Source organism: Penicillium lagena (assembly GCF_028827675.1).
Source record: "Penicillium lagena strain IBT 129212 chromosome Unknown utg000002l_segment0_segment0, whole genome shotgun sequence".
Lineage (NCBI taxonomy): Eukaryota > Fungi > Ascomycota > Eurotiomycetes > Eurotiales > Aspergillaceae > Penicillium > Penicillium lagena.
Window position 1 is genome coordinate 3,004,663 of NW_026623223.1, and position 19,780 is coordinate 3,024,442.

At 53.2% G+C, this 19,780-nt stretch overlaps 10 protein-coding genes across 10 annotated transcripts; 6 read left to right on the forward strand and 4 right to left on the reverse strand.

The window, feature by feature from the left end:
- Positions 1-380: 380 nt before the first annotated feature.
- On the reverse strand, positions 381-1,369 carry N7510_004000 (translation elongation factor 1 subunit beta; the record flags this gene model as incomplete). The annotated part of the gene is made up of 4 exons (XM_056975926.1): positions 381-610; positions 660-1,036; positions 1,234-1,273; positions 1,330-1,369. The coding sequence occupies 4 exons, from the start codon at positions 1,367-1,369 to the stop codon at positions 381-383; spliced, it is 687 nt and encodes a 228-aa protein (XP_056835882.1).
- A 466-nt stretch (positions 1,370-1,835) lies between these two features.
- On the forward strand, positions 1,836-4,001 carry hsp78 (chaperone ATPase HSP78; the record flags this gene model as incomplete). The annotated part of the gene is made up of 1 exon (XM_056975927.1): positions 1,836-4,001. The coding sequence occupies one exon, from the start codon at positions 1,836-1,838 to the stop codon at positions 3,999-4,001; it is 2,166 nt and encodes a 721-aa protein (XP_056835883.1).
- A 268-nt stretch (positions 4,002-4,269) lies between these two features.
- N7510_004002 (uncharacterized protein) lies at positions 4,270-4,674 on the reverse strand (the record flags this gene model as incomplete). The annotated part of the gene is made up of 2 exons (XM_056975928.1): positions 4,270-4,514; positions 4,584-4,674. 2 exons carry the CDS (start codon positions 4,672-4,674, stop codon positions 4,270-4,272), a joined length of 336 nt encoding a protein of 111 aa, XP_056835884.1.
- Positions 4,675-4,958: 284 nt separating this feature from the next.
- Positions 4,959-8,601, forward strand: N7510_004003 (MutS family protein MSH5; the record flags this gene model as incomplete). Its single annotated transcript, XM_056975929.1, has 15 exons — positions 4,959-5,307; positions 5,363-5,458; positions 5,510-5,894; positions 5,950-6,349; positions 6,405-6,482; positions 6,533-6,592; positions 6,636-6,990; positions 7,041-7,137; positions 7,195-7,284; positions 7,332-7,503; positions 7,555-7,589; positions 7,646-7,890; positions 7,940-8,141; positions 8,294-8,432; positions 8,491-8,601. The coding sequence occupies 15 exons, from the start codon at positions 4,959-4,961 to the stop codon at positions 8,599-8,601; spliced, it is 2,814 nt and encodes a 937-aa protein (XP_056835885.1).
- Positions 8,602-8,999: 398 nt separating this feature from the next.
- N7510_004004 (serine/threonine-protein kinase) lies at positions 9,000-10,873 on the forward strand (the record flags this gene model as incomplete). Its single annotated transcript, XM_056975930.1, has 3 exons — positions 9,000-9,317; positions 9,376-9,585; positions 9,644-10,873. 3 exons carry the CDS (start codon positions 9,000-9,002, stop codon positions 10,871-10,873), a joined length of 1,758 nt encoding a protein of 585 aa, XP_056835886.1.
- A 469-nt stretch (positions 10,874-11,342) lies between these two features.
- N7510_004005 (something about silencing 10 family protein) lies at positions 11,343-13,311 on the reverse strand (the record flags this gene model as incomplete). Its single annotated transcript, XM_056975931.1, has 2 exons — positions 11,343-13,075; positions 13,128-13,311. The coding sequence occupies 2 exons, from the start codon at positions 13,309-13,311 to the stop codon at positions 11,343-11,345; spliced, it is 1,917 nt and encodes a 638-aa protein (XP_056835887.1).
- A 398-nt stretch (positions 13,312-13,709) lies between these two features.
- On the forward strand, positions 13,710-14,817 carry ksrA (3-dehydrosphinganine reductase; the record flags this gene model as incomplete). The annotated part of the gene is made up of 3 exons (XM_056975932.1): positions 13,710-13,754; positions 13,811-13,942; positions 13,996-14,817. The coding sequence occupies 3 exons, from the start codon at positions 13,710-13,712 to the stop codon at positions 14,815-14,817; spliced, it is 999 nt and encodes a 332-aa protein (XP_056835888.1).
- Positions 14,818-15,200: 383 nt separating this feature from the next.
- On the forward strand, positions 15,201-16,289 carry N7510_004007 (sterol desaturase family protein; the record flags this gene model as incomplete). The annotated part of the gene is made up of 2 exons (XM_056975933.1): positions 15,201-15,683; positions 15,738-16,289. 2 exons carry the CDS (start codon positions 15,201-15,203, stop codon positions 16,287-16,289), a joined length of 1,035 nt encoding a protein of 344 aa, XP_056835889.1.
- A 725-nt stretch (positions 16,290-17,014) lies between these two features.
- On the reverse strand, positions 17,015-17,934 carry N7510_004008 (60S ribosomal protein eL6; the record flags this gene model as incomplete). The annotated part of the gene is made up of 3 exons (XM_056975934.1): positions 17,015-17,167; positions 17,229-17,564; positions 17,818-17,934. 3 exons carry the CDS (start codon positions 17,932-17,934, stop codon positions 17,015-17,017), a joined length of 606 nt encoding a protein of 201 aa, XP_056835890.1.
- Positions 17,935-18,277: 343 nt separating this feature from the next.
- On the forward strand, positions 18,278-19,574 carry N7510_004009 (uncharacterized protein; the record flags this gene model as incomplete). The annotated part of the gene is made up of 4 exons (XM_056975935.1): positions 18,278-18,328; positions 18,393-18,958; positions 19,029-19,358; positions 19,415-19,574. The coding sequence occupies 4 exons, from the start codon at positions 18,278-18,280 to the stop codon at positions 19,572-19,574; spliced, it is 1,107 nt and encodes a 368-aa protein (XP_056835891.1).
- Positions 19,575-19,780: the final 206 nt, after the last annotated feature.

Consider the following 19,780-nt stretch of genomic DNA (forward strand, 5'->3'; position numbering starts at 1 on the left):
GACTTCAGAAAATTGGCTAGGGTTGATCGTGTGTTAAATGAGGTCAAATGAGGAAAGTTGGTGATAGCATGGACGCTGACTTAGGCACCACAGATCCCGTGACTCTCTGAGGATGTATAAGCTGACTAAACGACCTTTTCTAGGTCACGTGATATATAGTAAAGGCAAGGCTACCCGTGTAGACTGCTAGCAGACCATTGTTTACCGAGTCCGTCTCCAGATATGATTACTACTACAACGACGGAATATAGTGTTGGGTTTGTTCGTGATTGATTTTTCATCAAAGCGGCCGTGGATCGGTCCGTTTCTAACTAGTTCGTAACTGTGGGTTTCCTTAACACATCAACATAAATACCATCTCCTTCATTCCACGTCTCCAATCACAGCTTCTGCATGGCAGCAACGTCGGTGGACTGGACGTGGTCCTCATCCTCCTCAATCTGCTGCTGCAGTTCGTCCAGAGACACCTTCTCGTCCTCAATAACCAGGTTGATCTGCAGCTTCTTGATACCGAAGCCGACGGCAACCAACTTGGAGGCACCCCAAACGAGACCATCCATCTCGATGGCACGGACGTTGGCCTCCAGCTCCTGCATGTTGGTCTCGTCATCTGCCATCTGTTAGTATTACGTTTCATCGAATTTTCCAGGAAAACATACCCCAGGGCTTCACCTCGAGAGTGACGATCGACTTGGCGGCGGGCTTGGTCTTGCCCTCCTTCTTCTTGCGGTACTCAGCCAGGTTCTTCTCACGCTCGGCCTTGTGAGCGTCGTCCTCCTCCTCGGAGTCGCTGCCGAAGAGGTCCTCCTCGTCAGAGTCATCGGCCGAGGGCTTGTCCTTGGGGTTGACGGGCAACTCGGTCGACTCGGGGCCGTAGGCAGTGAAGGCCTGGGATGGGTCACCGGGGAGGGTGGCGAATTCGCTCTCGTACGAGGCGATGTGCTTGTGCCAGCGGGCAACGTGGGGGTACTTGGCCGCGTCGGGGGCGGAGCTGAAGGCCTTGAAGGTCACAACATCGGCCTGCGACGGAGCGTGACTAGAGACCAGTCAGTCGTGGTCTTTCACGTTTGCGGTCATGTGAAATAAATCGACAGAAAGCACCAGTCAGAGACGCGATTTCTCGCAATTGGATGTAGTCATGCAGCGGGGTCTTAATCCGCCTCTTAAACACGGACCAATTTGTTCTCATCATCAAAGGGGAGAGGGGGGGTTGGGCGTAAAGGGTCTTCTTACCCAACGACGTAGCTCCGAGTGGACAGGTAGTTGTTGGCCACTACGGGACAGAGTCAGTCAGCTATTCTCGAACCCAAGCACGGAGGGAAAACATACGAGCCAGGCCGGCATCGGAAACGAAATCAGTGAAACCCATTGTGACGGGGGGGTGGAATACGAGTTGGTGGGATTGAAGGGGATGGAGGGGAAGAGAAAAGGAAAACAGAGAAAAGAGATTTTTCCCGTGTGGCCAGTGCCCCACGATGGAGTCCCGGAACAATAGTTAATGCGGCTGCCGGGGAGAGAGCTTGGGCGGCGTGGAGCTGCGGTGGAGCTTTCGAGAAGCGTCATGAATCTACTACTTCCCGAATATATAAAGTGATGGCAGTCTCGGATTGACCAGCACCAGTGGTCATCATGGCGGCCAGACTGTCTCTCCCCACTCGCAGCCGGCTCTTGCGAACCCGCAACCTAGCTCTGTCCAGCCGACTTGCCCCAGCTCCGCGCTCTTCTCTCGTCACCCCCCTCCGTCACTTATCCTACCAGCACCCAGGCTCAACTCCGTTCCCTCAGTGCGCCATTATGCGAGTGGGCGCCCCCATCCCCCAGGCGGTACCCATCGGATGGACATGAGCGGAGAGCCCGAGAAGCCCGCGCTAGAACAGTATGGCGTAGACTTGACGGAGAAGGCGAGAGCGGGAAAGTTGGACCCGGTGATCGGACGAGACGCTGAAATCCATCGCACGATCCAGGTGCTATCGCGACGAACAAAGAACAACCCTGTCCTTATCGGTGCGGCCGGTACGGGTAAGACGGCCGTGATGGATGGTTTGGCCCAACGGATTGTCCAAGGGGACGTACCGGAGAGCATCAAGAACAAGCGCGTTATCTCTCTGGACTTGGGATCTCTGATTGCAGGGGCCAAGTTCCGAGGTGATTTTGAAGAGCGCTTGAAGAAAGTGCTCAAGGAAGTGGAGGACGCCCAAGGTGGCGTGATCCTCTTCGTTGATGAGCTGCACACCTTGCTTGGATTGGGAAAAGCCGAGGGCAGCATCGATGCAAGCAACTTGCTCAAGCCTGCGCTGTCCCGAGGAGAACTTCAGTGCTGCGGTGCCACCACCCTCACCGAATACCGCTTGATCGAAAAAGATGCCGCCCTCGCCCGACGTTTCCAGCCTATCCAGGTGGCCGAGCCGTCAGTCGCCTCGACAATCTCCATCTTGCGTGGTATCAAGAACAAGTACGAAGTGCATCATGGTGTCCGGATTACGGATGGCGCACTGGTGGCCGCAGCCACCTACAGCAACCGCTACATCACCGACCGATTCCTTCCCGACAAAGCCATTGATCTCGTCGACGAGGCCGCATCGGCACTCCGCTTGCAGCAAGAATCGAAACCTGATGCCATTCGGGAACTCGAGCGCGACATCACCACCATCCAAATCGAGCTGGAATCGCTTCGCAAGGAAACGGATGTCAGCAGCCGCGAGCGCCGCGAGAAACTCCAAGAAGACTTGAAAGCCAAACAGGACGAGACCGGAAAGTTGAATGAAATTTGGGAAAAGGAAAAGGCGGAGATCGACTCCATCAAGCAAACCAAAGAGGAGCTGGAACGGGCCCGATTTGAGCTTGACCAAGCCCAGCGCGAAGGGAACTTTGCCAAAGCTGGAGAGCTGAGATACTCGAAAATCCCTGAGCTCGAGGGCAAATTACCGAAAGACGGCGCCGAGAACGAATCAGGAAAGCAGACTTTGATTCACGACAGCGTCACTGCTGAGGACATTGGCCAAGTCGTGTCGCGAACAACCGGCATCCCGGTCACCAAGCTCATGGCTGGAGAGGTTGAGAAATTGATCCGGATGGAAGATACCCTCCGTAAATCGGTGCGTGGGCAAGACGAAGCTCTCTCCGCCGTTGCCAATGCAGTACGGATGCAACGCGCAGGCCTCAGTGGTGAAAATCGTCCACTCGCCTCATTCATGTTCCTTGGACCAACCGGTGTCGGCAAGACGGAACTTTGCAAGAAGATGGCCGAGTTCCTCTTCTCCACTGAAACCGCCGTGGTGCGGTTCGACATGAGCGAGTTCCAAGAGAAACACACCATCAGCCGTCTGATTGGCTCTCCAGCCGGGTATGTCGGGTACGACGACGCGGGCCAACTGACCGAGGCTGTCCGACGGAAGCCATACGCAGTTCTGCTGTTTGACGAGTTCGAGAAAGCCCACCGTGACATCTCGGCCTTGCTGCTACAGGTCCTCGACGAGGGTTTCCTCACAGATTCCCAGGGCCACAAAGTTGATTTCAGAAACACGCTGATCGTGCTGACCTCCAACCTTGGTGCCGACATTCTGGTTGGGGCTGATCCCCTGCACTCGTATAAGGATTACGGCGACTCGGAACTCTCGCCGAACATCAAGAAGGCCGTCATGGATGTTGTGCAGAACTCATACCCGCCTGAATTCCTGAACCGCATCGACGAATTCATCATCTTCAAGCGACTATCGCGTGAAGCTCTCCGAGATATCGTCGACATCAGAATCAAGGAGCTGCAGTCGAGACTGGATGATCGCCGTATGATCTTGCAAGTGGACGACGAGATCAAAGACTGGCTGTGCGAGAGGGGTTATGATCCCAAGTTCGGCGCTCGTCCGCTGAACCGTCTGATTGCCAAGGAGATTGGCAATCGCCTGGCAGACAAGATCATTCGTGGCGAAGTCACGTCTGGTCAAACTGTCCGGGTGTCTCTGAATGACGACAAGTCTGGCCTGGTCGTCTCCTCCGAGGAGTAATATGGGTTTTTTGAAGAATGGCGTTTTTTGGTGGCATATACGACGGTGTTTCCTTCTTTTGTACGATATTTGGATCTTCACTCATCTACGAACTTGTATATTACTGCTCTTCCATCTTGGTAAAATAATGAGATCACATTCAACTTTGATATTGTAATATGGCCATAACACAAGGTCCTTCCCTACCGCATATCCGAACTAAATCCATTGGCACAATGAAAAACCAGGGTCACCCGAGTTAACGACACATGATAACAAAATAATCTGTTTACTTCTCGCCATACTTCTCCTCAAACTTTTCGATCTCGCGCATGGTAGCCAGGGCCATGTCAAGGGTCTTGGAAACAGACTCAATCAGCAGATCCTTGCGGAAGTTCAGCTCGTCGCAAGCCGACTTCAGTTCCTTGATGCAGTCCTTCAAGTCCGCGGTGACTTTGGCACGGGCCTCCTTCTTCGCTTTCTTGGTCCGTTGCTGTTCCTTCTTGGCGGCCTTGCGTCTGAGGTCATCCACCTCTATAGTAGGTTTGAGATATGGTCAGATAACATGTAGGGCTGGGAGAATGTGTGGAATGGTGTGCTTACGCTTGTCCTTGGTGGAGGAGGAGGTCTTCTTCAACGACTGAGCGCCGTTGGAGACAAGAAGTTTCTTGGCTTTGTCGACTGTGGCAGTCATGGTGATGAAGTTGTCAGGTGTCGACACGAGAAGGGTAGAATAGAGTAGCTTCGAGGGTGGGATGTGGACGTATGAGTCAAAGATAGAGCGTGAACGCTTTGTTGTGGGGGAAGACAAAAGAGAGGAAAGAGAGAAGGAAAGAGGAAGAAGAAGAGTAAACAAGGTGGACTCGAACATATCGGGCAGGCAGGAGAGCAAGCACGTACCAGCAGGCCGTCCGCCACTGTATAACTTTCTCCCTCATCCACCCACGCAAACACTCCCACTCCTCAATTGCAGACACCATGGCTTCGTCTCTCAAAAGGAATAGACCTGCTGCTGTTCATGCTCCCATCACACCTCGTACTCTCAATCCACGCCATGCCATTGAAAGCTTCTCATCCAGCCGTGGACTCAAGAACACACACAACTCCCTCCCTACTACGGCTCAATTGCGAACCCCGTTTCCCACTGAGATGGTATCCGAACTTGATGCATCGGGGAGACCCTCTGAGGATGGAGTGGATCATGTCGTCGCTGCAATTGATATGAAGGACTACGGCACTGTTGGATGCTCGTACTACTCCACCGAAGAAGAGACAATATACCTGCTGGGCGACACCCGGTTGGGTGGGATGGAAACCATTGAGGCTTGTCTGTTCCTCTATATATACATGGATTCACCGCAATGGCTAATATCACCCACCAGTGCTTCTCCAGGTTCGGCCAACGATCATCTTGACGCCGCCTCGAGTCGATCTTCTGGATGCACAGGACCAGAGACAAAATCTTGCGCAGGAGAATGGTATACATACCTCCTGTTTAGATGCTCCAACCTGACTCTTCTACCTCTTAGAATCGTCTTCCTACCTTCCTTACCAGGTAGATGTTCGCCCAACCTCTGAGTTTAACCATGCCAATGCGCAGAGCAAACTGGTATCACTCGACCTGTCCTCGACCCATGAGGAACGCTTTCGCTTCTTTGTGCCTCATGACGGTATTGCAGCACCCGACGAAGTGAATGCTGAAGACATGGGATTTACCCTTCAAGAGGGAAGGTTGCTGCATATCTCCAGCTCTGTTGACATGGAGAACCAGGTGACCATTGGCTGTGCCGGTGCAATTCTCACGTATTTGCAACGACGGAGGGCTACGCAGCCAACTCTGCGGGATCTAGGGGACAAAGGTAGCTCTGGCTTCCGGGTGCACTCTTTGGAGATGTTTAGCCTCCACGACTCTATGTGAGCAGTAACAATCCGTGTCAAAAGCTCCTGCTAATAATAAGACGATAAATAGGTGGATCAGTGGGAACACATTCCTGTCACTCCAGATCGTACAATCCGAGTCAAATCCAAACATGTTCAGCCAAGGCCCGGGAAAGAAGTCATCCTCGGGAAAGGAAGGTCTCTCTATCTATGGGCTATTTCACCGCTTTGCAGGAACGCCTCAGGGTAGAGCTAGGCTGAGACGGATGTTCTTCTGCCCAAGCGTGAATCTGACTACAATTTACGAGCGGCATGATTTCATTGCAGTTCTTTCACGACCGGATAACCTGGCTCCACTGGAGAAGATGACCAAGGCTTTGAAGCATATCAAGAATCTTAGGCCCGTGCTGATCAACCTTCGCAAAGGGGTCAGTACGGGAAGTGGAAAGATTACCGGGTTCAAGACTACGGTCTGGGCGAGTTTACTAGCGGTTCGTAAAGTTTGGGTGGAGACGAGGTGGGATATATGCTGATGTGGCGACTCAGTTTGCTTTCTTTTCTATTGACATCCACGATGCTTTGCGGGAGACCTCCGGGGCTGAGATGTTGCCTCTGCGGACGAAGGTGAGCGCTTGCTATTAACCCTACATGGTTCAGGTTCTCATATGCTCCAGGCTCTTCGGGTCTTTGAAGCAGCTCAGCTATATAGAGTGGGACGCATGATCCAGGAGATTGTGAGTCGTTTATCATATCAGGAGACACTGCTGACAAGCGTAGGTGGATATCGACAGCTCAGAAGAGCAAAGCAGAACAGTGGTCAAGCAGGGCCTTGACAGAAACCTCGATAGGATGAAGGACAGATACGACGGTCTGAGCAGTCTGTTGAAGCATGTCGCTATAGACGTTGCCAACACGATCCCCGAGAATCTGGAAATCGACATCAATGTGATCTACTTTCCCCAGCTGGGTTTCAATATCTCAATCCCGCTGAATAAACGGGGTGAAGCGACATACAATGGCTCCGGTGAGGACTGGGAGCTCATGTTCATCACGGAGAATAGGGCATATTTCAAAGATTTCCGCATGAAAGAGCTGGATGAGAAGCTGGGTGATATTTACGGTCTCATATGTGGTAAGAATGATCTACTTATTTTTGCCGGCAGTATCTGATTCCTGTTCTAGAAAAGGAGATTGAGATCGTGTACGACCTAGCTCAAGGGGTCCTGCAGTATGAAAATGTACTCGTGGATGCGTCAGATATCTGCGGAGAGATTGACTGGTAACTTTTTCCAGACTGAACTTCAGAAAGATCATTATACTCATCTTTCCCTTGCAGCCTTCTTGCTCTCACACACGCGGCCAGCTTCTACAAGCTGGTGCGGCCCCGAATGGTCCAACACAACATCATCAAAATCAAGGGTGGCCGGTAAGCTTGTATTCGGGCCATTTTTGGCAGCGTCTAATGTTCTCCAGTCATGTTCTCCAAGAACTGACCGTTTCTTCTTATGTTCCAAACAATACGTATCTGATGGGTGGAAGTATAAGTAATGCAGAACCTGCAGCCTCTTTGTTCACTGACCAGACTCAAAGCATGCTGTTGTTGACTGGGCCAAATTACTCGGGGAAGAGCGTCTATATGAAACAGGTCAGGATTTTTCTCCCATACAACACACAATTATAGGCTAAGTTCGGTTAGGTTGCCTTGATTGTCTACCTCGCGCAGATTGGCAGGTCGGTCGATTCCGTATTAATCTGTAATCCGTGAAAAGAGAACTAATGAGCAACAGCTTCGTTCCTGCGGACAGCGCAGAGCTGGGCATCACCGATAAAATCTTGACCAAGATCAACACCCAAGACAGCGTCTCCAATGTACGACAAATTCATCACTACGACGGGCTGCCTAAGCTGATCCCCTCCCAGATCCAGAGCACGTTCATGAACGACTTGCAGCAGATCTCACTCAGTCTGAAGCAGGTTACAAGCCAAAGTTTGGTGATCATCGATGAATTCGGCAAGGGCACAAATGAGTGTGGTTCGTGATTTCCCCTGATCTTCTTGAATCAAGTTGATCGCAATGATAGATGGCATCGGTCTGGCATGCGGGATCCTCCAACACCTCTTGAATCTGGATGATCCTCCAAAGGTGATCGCCGCGACGCATTTTCATGAGATCTTTGAAAACAACTTCTTGTCATCGCACCCCCGATTGCAACTCGGGCACATGGAGGTTCGGGTCTGCGAAGACTCGAAGGAAGTGGAAGACCAAATCACCTATCTTTATAAGTATGTCTGAACTCAATTCTCGAGTGAAGAAATTATTAAAGAAAGCCCAGTTTCCGACCTGGCCGTAGCAACAAGAGTTTCGGAACCATGTATAACCTACTTCCTCCCTTGGCCTGAAGGCCGTTTGTGGCTAACATTGGGCTGTACTTCAGTTGCGCGGCCATCAACGGAATCGATCCTGCGATCATCTCCCGCGCCACGGAGATCGCATCCCTGTCATCTCGTGGAGAGAACCTTGTTGCCGCGTGTGCAGTTCTATCTCCCGAAGAGACGCAGGCTCTCAAGGAAGCTGTAGGTTTTGATGGATGCGTTTAAGGCAAGCCACGGCTGACTTTAGACTTCTTGGCAGGATGCACTAACCAGAAGTTTCCTGGGGATGAATCTCTCAGGCTACGATGATGGCTTAGACGGCGGCACGAGGGAGGCCTTGCAGGGACTATTCTCGGAGCTTGGGCAATGAGGGGTTCATTGTAGGCAGTGGTTACTTTTTCAGTTGCGCTATCCATGCATGGGGCTACGTGTTTTCCGAATATTTTCATGATCATCACTTCCTGTTACTCTCCTCGGATAGCCTTATAGGCCGCTAATAGTAGCGCTGAGTCGCCATTGCCCTACTAAATCTGTCCTGGAAATTCCACATTGGGGCCAAAAGCGCACATGCAGCCCACGCGCCTGTACCATGCCATGCGGCTCCCGGAATGAGTTCTCTATGCGTCTGCGTGGATAAGTATCTTTCTTCACTTATATCTTCCTCTCCATACATAGCAGTCAATGGTTGTTTACATCGTTGCCCACGCGTACTCCCGGTCCCACACCCCCAAATTTCTTTGAAAGCTTCGGGGCTTCACAAAGCCCCACATGTCCCAAATCCCAGAGCTCGTCAGGGACACGAAGCTGTCCACCAAAATCGATGCTGAGCACACAACACACACATTTTTAGAGTCAGCTTCGGTGGCTGGTCGGAGAGCGAGGCGCAGAGAGCGCAAAGAAGTATGGAAGAAGAAGAGATATCTAGGGATCGGCATCTTCGGCACAGTATGGCTGGAGGAATGCATGTCAGAAATCCAGGAGAACAAGCTCCGCGCTGTGAAGGAGGTGCGGAAGATGGGGCCTGGCGCAAAGGTGATGGATTATAGTCGCGAGCTGGAGGCTATTGCCAAGTTCTCTCAGCAGAAAGTATGAATATTCAAGAGGATCTACTGGAATTTGGGTTGGTTGCTGATATTCGGACCAGTTTGATGGATGCTTCGTGAAATCCTCCGGGTGGTTTGAAAGCCCAGATGCTGTGTGTATTACCATGGAGTATCTTCCGAATGGTGATCTGCAGAAGTACATAACCCAGCCTTTGCCGGAGAAAGAAGCTCAGCAGATTACTTTCCAGCTTCTGGAGGGTCTGGATTTCATGCACAGCAGTGGGTTTGCACACCATGACCTCAAGCCTCAAGTGAGTTATTTATGCCTACTTGCATGCCAGTATGGTTCTGACTGACTTCTGCAATCAGAATATCTTCGTCCTGTCCCAGGGTCCGGATTGGTGGGTCAAAATCGGTGACTTCGGTCTCAGCAAGCGCGTGATGGAGGGATTTACTGGACTGCAAACTTTCAACGGCACTCCAGCCTTCTCTGCTCCGGAGGTCTATGAGCAAGCGTGGAAGCAGCAGCAAGGAAATGATGCGCCGGTCTTGGATCCGACTCCAGAAGTCGATATCTGGGCCTTGGGTGTGATTGCCTATTATATGCTGACAGCGAGGCTACCATTCTCTCTGAGCAATCAACTTCTCGACTACTACAATGGAGAAGCAAACCTTCCTTTGAATTCATTGATTCTAGTCGGTTCCAGCCCGGATGCCACATTATTCTTGGAGTCTGTAATGACGGCAAAGCCCTCTAATCGCCCAACCGCCGCAGACTCCTTAACCCATGTCTGGGTAGAAGCTGCACAGCAAGAGCCACCACCACCATCTCCAACAGGCAGCCAGTGGAGTTTTACAAAATCCCCCAAGCTCATCCCAAGGCTGCTGAGCTCACGGGAACCCATCACTTCAACCAATGAAGGTGCCCAGAAACCAATCCCGGATGATGAAGTACCTCCTCTGAGAGTGTCGAATCTGGCAACAGAAAAGGCAGAAGAACTATTCGCCGGCGACGACACACCTAAGTACGTGATCAACGACCTGAACCTCGGAAATCCGCCGCCATTAGGAGCCAGTAGATCCTTCGTCGAGCGCCACCCCTCCTCCACCACAGAAACCGAGTCAATCGCTCCATCCGAAGACAGCGAGCGTCCGGTTAAATTGACTCGGTACTTTCGCCGCTCACCCGCTCAATCCGAAGACGGCGAGCGTCCGACGACATTGCCCCGATACTTCCGCCAATTGTCTGCATCCGACGTCTCTCTGGGAGAAAATATGCCATCTCTTCGTTCGCCCGGCACAAGATTATCCTCGCAATTATCTTCATCGGATGTTGCTAGTGTCTCGGAGACATCTCCCTCTTTTTCACGCCGCAGATCTGATGCAGCACCCATCCCCATATCGGACTTGGAATCCAATGTCACCACCACGACCAATCCAAACGGTCTGCCCAGCATCGCAAGCAGCAGGAACAGCGGAGGCGGGGATCGATGGGATAAATTCCGGAGAGCATCGCAGAATATGAATTTTGTTCCACGCTGGAATAGGCACGGGAGAAAGGTTTCGGAGGTTTCGATTCCTACGTCTTTGTCGAGGTGAATTGCCTACCATATATAGATGGATCATCTATTTAGTTGTGTTCTGACTGAGGACGATTGCAGCACGGGTTCGAAACCCAAGACTAAGATCCAGATGGTGAAAATGCCTGGCCCGCAGTTTGCGGAGGGGTTGCCTATCTTCCCGGTTCGAGAGATAGTTCAGAAAGGTTTGTTTTTTTGCCCTTGCGAGTAGATCGAGCGCTAAGAGATACCCAGAATAAACTGAAAATGCTGCATTTTCCGGTTGTTGTTCATTGGGTTTGCGTTTTGTGATACCATGTATACATGTTCCTAGAATGAATTATCCATACCGTGCCTTGAATGATTCGCGGGGTTGTGATACAGAATACAGTAGAGAGCCCATCTGGTTATGCTCTAGAACGTAGAATTGATTTTATATACAGACAGAAACGCCTGAATCTGCAAGGGGAACCAAATAGACGCCAGAAGAAACACATGCCCAGTGACTCTCACAGCTTGACACTCTTGACCAAGTTCTTCTTGATACCCGTCAGTTCACCACCATAGCCACCACGGCCCTCACCACCCTTATAGATCTGGCGAATGCTGCCCAACTTCTTCTTCTTCTCATCGTACTTCTTCCGCTTCTTGACACGAGGGTTGCGCACGTCCTTCTTCCGCCGCGGCGCGAGACCCTTGTTCTTCTCGATTTGGTACGTAATAGCGCGTTTGCCATCCGGCCCAACCGACTCTTGCACCTCGACATGTCCGCCCTCGCGGGCAGCAGCAGCATAGGCGTCTGCGCGGGCCTTCTTGTCGTCCTTGCGCTGATTTGTCCGCGCGGAAACCATATCGTAGTATTCGTCATCGTGGGCGCCGGACTGGTTGTCACCATGGCGGAGTTCCTTGGCCATGCGGTGGTCTTCCTCGTCGCTATCGCCGCCGAGCTCTTCGCCGACGTCAGGCCGTTGGCGGCCGCGTTTCACGGCGTCGGCGATCAGGCGTGCCTGTCGGTCCTTCAGGCGCTCGCGGTGCGGAATATCTGCGTCACCGCCTGCATCCAGGCCGGCGGCATGCCGCTTGTTGGCCTTCTGGGCTAGCTGGGAGGTGTAGAAGCGGAGCGAGCGCTTCTGCTTCGCCTTCTCCTCTGCCTCCCGGGTCGTCAGGGCATCTTCGTCGCCAAAGTCAGAATCGTCCTCGCCCTTAGCTGTTGTCTTCGTCTTCTGGGTCTTGCGTTTCCGTGTAGGCTCGGTAACCAGATTCGAGAGATCGGCCAGGCCGGCTTCGGTTTCACGCAGACGCTCGGCGCGGCGCGCTTCGGCCTCCACCTGTGCTGCCTCGGCAGCCCGCTGTGCCTTGCTCAGCTTCTTCTGCTGCTTGGACTCCTTCGTTTCCTTGGTCTTCTTCTGTTCAAGTTTGACGGCTGGTTGGACCTCCTTCGAGAGCTTCTTCGTGATTTGCGTCTTGGAAACCTCGGGGATTTCGAAATCCTTGACAGACTCCCAGAGCTTCCGGAATTGAACAAGAGAGCGCATCACGGGATGCTCCCGTAGCTCAGCGGGCGACATCGGAACATGCTCGCTGGTCGTGTCTGGGACTGGAGATGCAAGGAGCATAAAGTACATGCTAATCGTGCCCAGGTATGCAGACAAAGCACGCAGTTTCACCACAGCCACCGGCGCTGGCTGGGGCTCCTCAGTAGACTCGGGTTCCGCTGCTGCGGCCTTGGAAGCAGCCTTTTGCAGAGACCGGTAGACAGATTGAAGTTGGGTAAAATCCTTCGCCAAGGGCTCCAATTCGGGGTACCGCGAGTTCAGGATTTTCAACTTCTCCTTCTTCCCCATGTCATCTGTGATTTGCAGCTGAGGCAGCACCTCAGTGACTGCTTCGGCCTCCTCGGCCTCCTCGTCAGGCCCTTTGCCAGTATCCATCCATTCGGATTCATCGAAGCCAAAGTCGGCTTCGGTCATGGCCTCCAAGTGTTTCTGCTGTAACCGCTTGGCCTCCTGCTCTTCCTCCAGCGCATCGATCTCGGTCTCGATCTGATCTGCGTTGTAAAGGTCCTTTTTCGACGAGCCCCAAGCCGCAATCCCGTCCTCCTCCTCATCTGATTCGGCATCCCGTCGGGGCTTGCCCATCTCATCTTCGTCATCCTCATATTCCTCGGCGTTCTCAAGATCGTCTTCGTCCTCGTCCTCGTCGTAGCCTAAGATTTCCTCGTCCGAGGGCTGGAGCAACTCCTCTGTCATGATTGGTTAGAGTCAATCATCAGTGCCACTTATTGAGTCACATACCTTCCTCTGCGACTCTCCGCCGTCTTTTTGCCTCGGGGCCTTCTTCCAGCAGGATGTGATCCCGGCCGGCTTGGAAGTCATCCTCGGAGTCGTCGAATCGCTCTTCAATGTGGAACTTGGACTGCTCCAAGGCTGGAGCCTTCGGTGCCGCAGGGCGACCGCCGGCCTTTCTCTTCTTGCCCATTGTTGCTGGTGGTTGTACTACTCACCTTTGGTGATAACTGAGCCCCGATAGAATAAATTTTTGGCTTCACCGCCTTCACAGCGCGCTAGTGGGGGCGTTTGTCCAGTTTGCACTGTTTGAAATCAGATTACCGTAAATACCGCTTTAATGGTTCCGAAAATACCGGTATCGTGTCCTAATCGGTTTGAGCTGTTCCTGTCCAAAATAGCACAGGAGCATCAGCACCCAAGACACACACACGGCAGTCGCGATCGAGGGTGTTTTAGGTTCCCTTCTCCTTCTGTCTCTCCTTCTTTATGTCTCAACTCCCCTTCATCTCGTCACTCTCGTCGCTATCCGCTCCACAACTCGGAGTTTCAGCACTCGTTTGTATCATGACTGTCTATACACTCGCCAGGATGTTCGGCTACAAAGCGAAGAACGAGTTCGTTGTCGAGAACCGGGTAGGTGCCATTCCTTTCCAGTTTGCGCGATCCGCGGAGCTGACAGCTTCTTGCAGACTGTGGTTATCACGGGCGGCTCAGATGGCATGGGTCGAGCTGTCGCAATGCAGCTGGCCGAGAAAGGCGCCAACGTCGTCATTGTGGCTCGTACCGTCTCGAAGCTTCAGGCTGCACTCGAAGGAATCACTGTAAGCGGTTGCCCCTAACTGGCATAATTCCCGTTGCTCACGCATGTTTTCAGTCTGCGGCAACGAACCCGAAGCAACGCTTCCACTTCATCAGCGCCGATCTCACTGACGCCGCAGAATGCGAGCGAGTCCTTGAAGAGGTCACAGCGTGGAACGACGGCATGCCCCCCGATGTTGTCTGGTGCTGCGCCGGATTTTGCACCCCGGGCTTCTTCGTCGACGTGCCCATCCAAACTCAACGGCAACAGATGGACACCGTATACTGGACTGCGGCTAATACAGCCCATGCCACGCTCAAGAAGTGGCTTGCTCCCATCCACCCAAGTGCGCAGATGAGCCTTCCCAAACGGCATCTCATTTTTACCTGCTCCACCCTGGCATTCGTTCCCATCGCCGGTTACGGACCTTACTCTCCGGCCAAGGCCGCAATACGCTCTCTTTCCGATACCCTGAGTCAGGAGATCGAGATGTACAATGGAGCCCGCGCCCAGAGACATCGCAACGCAGCTCCTGCTGCAGACGTCAAGATTCACACCGTTTTCCCCATGGGCATCCTTAGCCCTGGATTCGACAATGAACAGAAACTGAAGCCGGAATTGACGAAAAAGCTCGAGGAGGCGGACAAACCGCAGACCCCCCGCGAGGTCGCTACGATTGCCATCGATGCTCTAGAACGCGGCGAGTATCTCATCACCACCATGCTCATTGGTCATGTCTTGAAGGGCACTGCCCTTGGTCCCAGCCCCCGAAACAGCCTGGTCGGCGACACACTGTTGAGCTGGCTGAGCAGTCTGGTGTTCCTGCAGGTTATCCCGGATCTTCGAGGCAAAGCTTTCAAATGGGGGAAGACCAATGGGCTCTCTAATGGCAACTAGACGGGTTGGTTGAGCAATGAGGGCGTGTTGGCTGTCTGGTTCTGTTTGGCGAGCGTCCCTATTATACCCCTACCTAGGAGCCGCCTTTCATCCTCGGTCCTGTCCTTCGTGTACTCCTACTCCGATATCACTACGAACGAAAATCAATACATAATAATTGCATTCCTCGTTCCACATATATAGTCCCGGATGCGGCAGGCGGTAACTTGGTGACGTAGTGCTGATCTGAAACTAACTTGGCCGACCAGAAAATCAGCTTCCGTGCCTAGCTACAAGAACCATGCGCAGAACTCGACTGGCCCTCATTATCTGCTAAAAACACCAGATTTGCAGTCGCAACAACTACCCAAGTACCAACACCACGCTCAGAACATACCATCATCATGCTGGACGCCCTCTTCTCCATCCCACTGCTCTCGCTCTTCCTCGTCCCCGCGCTATCGTCATACACCACCAGCCTCAACATCCTCTTCTTCTACATGACATGGTCGACGCTGGTACTCTCGAATCCCCCGCTTCGCGTGGAACTGTTTGGCACCGCCGGAGTGCGCTTCTTATTCTACGTGCTGCCGTCGCTCGCCTTCTTCCTATTTGACATTCTGACCCCTTCCGCGGCGGTGATTATCAAGGCGCAAGGTGAGACCGGACTTCCCGGCGGAAAGAAACGAGGCAAAATCCGGACGAAGGAACTCAAGGTCGCCGGGTGGGCGCTGCTGAATGTTACCTTGAGTATTGTGGCCCAGGCGGCAATCGAGACGCTTCTTGTCAAGGTATTGGGCCTGCGCAGTGCGCTGAAGGCGTCCATGAAGTTACCTTTGCCCTGGCAGATGGTTAAGGACTTGGCTATAGGACTTTTGGGTCGAGAGGTAAGAATTGGTTGCAGGGGTCCTCTTCTTCCTTACTAATGACCTTCTCACCAGATCTTGACCTATGTCCTCCACCGCTACATCCTCCACTCGCGCAACAACATCCTCGCCCGATACCACCAGACCTGGTACCACGCGCTTCCAGCTCCATTCCCTCTAACAGCACACTACGACCACCCACTCGCCTATTTCGTAGGAAGATTCATCCCCACCTACGCTCCCGCCATGCTATTTCGGTTCCACATGCTCACCTACCTGATGTACCTCTCGATAATCTCTCTCGAAGAGACATTTGCTTTCTCTGGATACACGGTGATGCCGACGAGTTTCTTCCTCGGCGGCATTGCGCGCCGCACGGATATGCATCTGCTCGAGGACGCACAGGGTAACTTCGGGCCGTGGGGCGTGGTGGATTGGGTGTGCGGGACTGCGGTTGGTGACTCTACCGTTGAGGATGATTTCATGGATGAGATGGAGGAGCATGAGATTGAGGACAAGATCAGGAAAATGATCGCGGCTTCGAAGCGGAAGGTCAAGGACAGTGCGGCGGGCAATATTTCGTCGAGGGCGAATGGGCAGCCTTCACGGCGGCGGAGGCGGGAATAATAGAGAAGATTTAATCGAGTAAGGAATTTATCTTGGGTTCTCTTGTTCTAAATGTAGTTTTTGGTTTGCAGAGAGAGAGAGAGAGAGAATAGGCGGCGGTGCTCTCAGATATATATAGTTCAACGTCTACCCCGGAATATATCTCTGAGCCGAGGATGGCGTGTCGCACAATCAATAAGGCAATCCACATTTCACATTCCACATTCTAGACCCCGCAATTGTACGTATTTAAACACATGTACTTGTACAGGTTTACCGCGTTTACAGATAGAGAGAATACAGATCTATAGATCCCAATATTTTGGATTGCCACCTGAACCTGGAAAATCGGAGAGGTCGTACTGAACATAACAAAGAAACTCCAGCCCGCCTGCTGGAAAGAGGTATTTTTAAATCTTTTTTTTTGTGCTTCAAGTCTTTCTTCACATCACGGCTGGGGATGGGCAAACCAGCCACACGCACACGTCAAGGAAAAAGAGTAATCATGACAACCAGGAAACGAAGCGCGGTTATCCGGATCAAACCGCAAGTCCTAGAGAACAAGCACAAGAATAATAACGGATCCCGTATGGAGTTACACACATAGTTCAATGAAACCGCTCCCTCTCCTTTTAGTTGTGCGGCGAGTAATGCCCATTCCTCCGATTTTTGTTGTCAAATCGAGCCGCTCATCGTTTGGAAAGAATCTACTACCGAGCCCGCGGCCGCCCTCATCGCAACAACGCTTACCACTTCATCTCGTGGGGCTTGTCGCCGTTCCGGAGGCTGAACGAGGTGGCGAGGTAGCTGCTGAGGAACTCCTCCTTCTTGATGGTGGCCAGGATGCCCTGATCGACGGCCTTCTGGTCCGAGGCACGGGCGCTGGCGACCTTCTTCTTCTGTAGGACGGAGATAGATTAGCATTGGGTTTGGTTGGCGACTGCATATGGATCGACATACCTCGGGCTTCTCTCCCTGCTTGAAGAAAGCCTCCTCGGTCTTCTTCTCCTTGCTCTTCTCCTTGGTGAAGTACTCGGGGGCGGAGATCTTCTCGATGGCCTTGGAGTCAACACCGCTGACGTCCACGCGCTTGGAGGTGGCGATCACGTAGCGGGCGTTCACACGTCGGAGAGGGACGCCGTTGATCTTGAAGGGGCCGGTGACCAGGAGGACACCCTGGTCGAGGTGCTTGAGGAGGATGACCCGGCGGCCACGGAAACGGCCGGCAAGGAGGATCAGGATGGTGCCGGGCTGGAGGCTCTCGCGGACCTTGGTGGGACGCAGCGTCTTGCGAACCTGTAACGCACACACATGTTAGAAACTCAAGGCATTGAAATATAACTTTGCAGACTGATCTGGCATGGTCTTTCTCGTCGTAGATGATGCGACTGGCCCAAGGCTCACTGGATTCAATTTTGAATTTCAACGTTCGCCACACACGCACACAAAGATGGAGGGACACTCCAACTCAGCGACAGCAGCGCCATAGATCGCATTCATCCAGACGATCAAACCACGCCCATGCCATTTTCTGCAGGGCAGTACTGACTTTCTTGGGCTGCGACTCATCGTCCACGGGGTACCACTTCTGAGCCTTCTGAGCCGGGTGCGGCACAGTCCGCTTGCCCTTTCCAAACTGCTTCGTCTGGCCAACGGCGTCCGACATGATGGCTGCTGGGACGAAGGGGGTGGGAGTGTCGGTAGGTTGGGTGGGTGGTTGTTGGGGAGAAGTGTGTGGACTCGGGGGGAGCAAGTCTAGCGGCAGCAAGTTGAATCTGCCCAGAATCAGCGAATTCAGGGTTTGTGGGAATGAGCCCTAAGAGTAGCCGAACCGCGCTAGCCTGTTTGGGTGACTCATTTGCGGCCTCAGGCAGCAGATAAATACGGGGGCTCAGTTACACCACTAGTGCAGGAAGTCACCTGCTCACCCAACCAAACACACCTGACGTACCTTACCTTGCTCAACATCTTAATAAACACAATTCGTTCTTCTCCACCCCCTTTCCATCATGTCGATAGACCCCATCATCACCTTCAAAGCAGGTATCTGCGATCTGGATGTAGGTCCCATTGCTCTCATTGACGACGAAGCTGTCGGTTCCACTACTAACATCTATCCATCAGGCCTCTGCCACCCCAGCCGCGGTGGTGCCGAAGCCGACCCCGGGATATATTTACCTCTACTCGGAAGATGAGCTGGTACATTTCTGCTGGCGCCCTCGTAGCGCCCCCCTGGACGAGCCCGACCTCGACCTGGTGATGGTGCCCTCGGATGGGAGCTTCACGCCCTACAAACCCGGCGGCAAGGATGCTACAAACGGCCGGATTTTTGTTCTCAAATTTTCCTCCAGCTCTCAGCGATATCTCTTCTGGATGCAATCGCGGTCGCAGCATGAACAAGGCGACCCAAGCTGGTTTAGCCCGCGGGATCTGAAGCTCGGTGAGATTGTCGATGTGCTTCTGCAGGGTGAAGAGGTGGACGTCGAGCACGAGATTGCAAACCTGCCCCGTCGGCCATCGGGCGGCGATGACGATGAGACCATGGAGGACGTGGAGGGCGTGGACCATGACACAACCCACAACCGTGGCGGGAGCAGTGGTGGCGGCGGCGCTGGCCCGGACGCGACGGGGGGTGACGTTCGGGAAGAAGGCCAAGGATCAAGAGAGGGCGGTGCCGACGGTGGTCGAGCGTAGGTACATCTCTCGGACTGGCCTCTACTCAGACCCCAGAGAAGCTGATGCGTGTGTGTTGAACTGCAGCGCGACTACGGGCTCCGATCCGTCGTCGGTAGTCAATGACTTTTTGAAGTCCTTGGGTGGCCGTGCGCCGGCCCAGGACCCCGAACAACCATCTACAACACTCCAGGACCTGCTTCCTCCGTCGACCACTCTGCCGTTCATCGAGTCGGCCAACGCCACCACCGCTGATCATCTCTTGAATTTCTTACCGCCTGCGCTGCTGCTGTTGGCCCAGGGCAATGCCGAGGCCTTGGAAGCTGACACTGACCCCGAATTGGCCCAAGCGGCTCTCCTGTCCCTCGACCTCCCCCAAAAGAAAGACATCCTGCGCCGCGTGCTTCGTTCGCCGCAGTTCATACAGAGTCTGGCGAGCTTGACGGTGGCGCTGCGCGACGGGGGCTGCCTAGTATCAGCGAGGCTCTTGAGATTCCTGTGGCTAATGGCGGGTTCATGCGCCGAGGCGGAGTGCCCTTGGGCGGCGGGGAGGCTGTGGAGGCGTTTCTGGATGGCGTTCGACAGCATGTTAAGCAAAAGGACTCTGATCCCGGTCAGATGGAGACCGATTGATGGTAGCCTACAGCAGTAGCTAATTCACTAAGCCCCAATTCACTCACGATGTACTACTGTATGTGCTGCTATTTTTGGAAAGTGGATCGTCTACTCCTTGCTTCGTCAGCCGCGACCAAACGCAACGCGGCGGTTAACTGAGGTGGTGCTGCCAGGCACTCTCCTCTTCCAGGTGTTTATTGTGTTAATCAAGCGTCGTGAATATT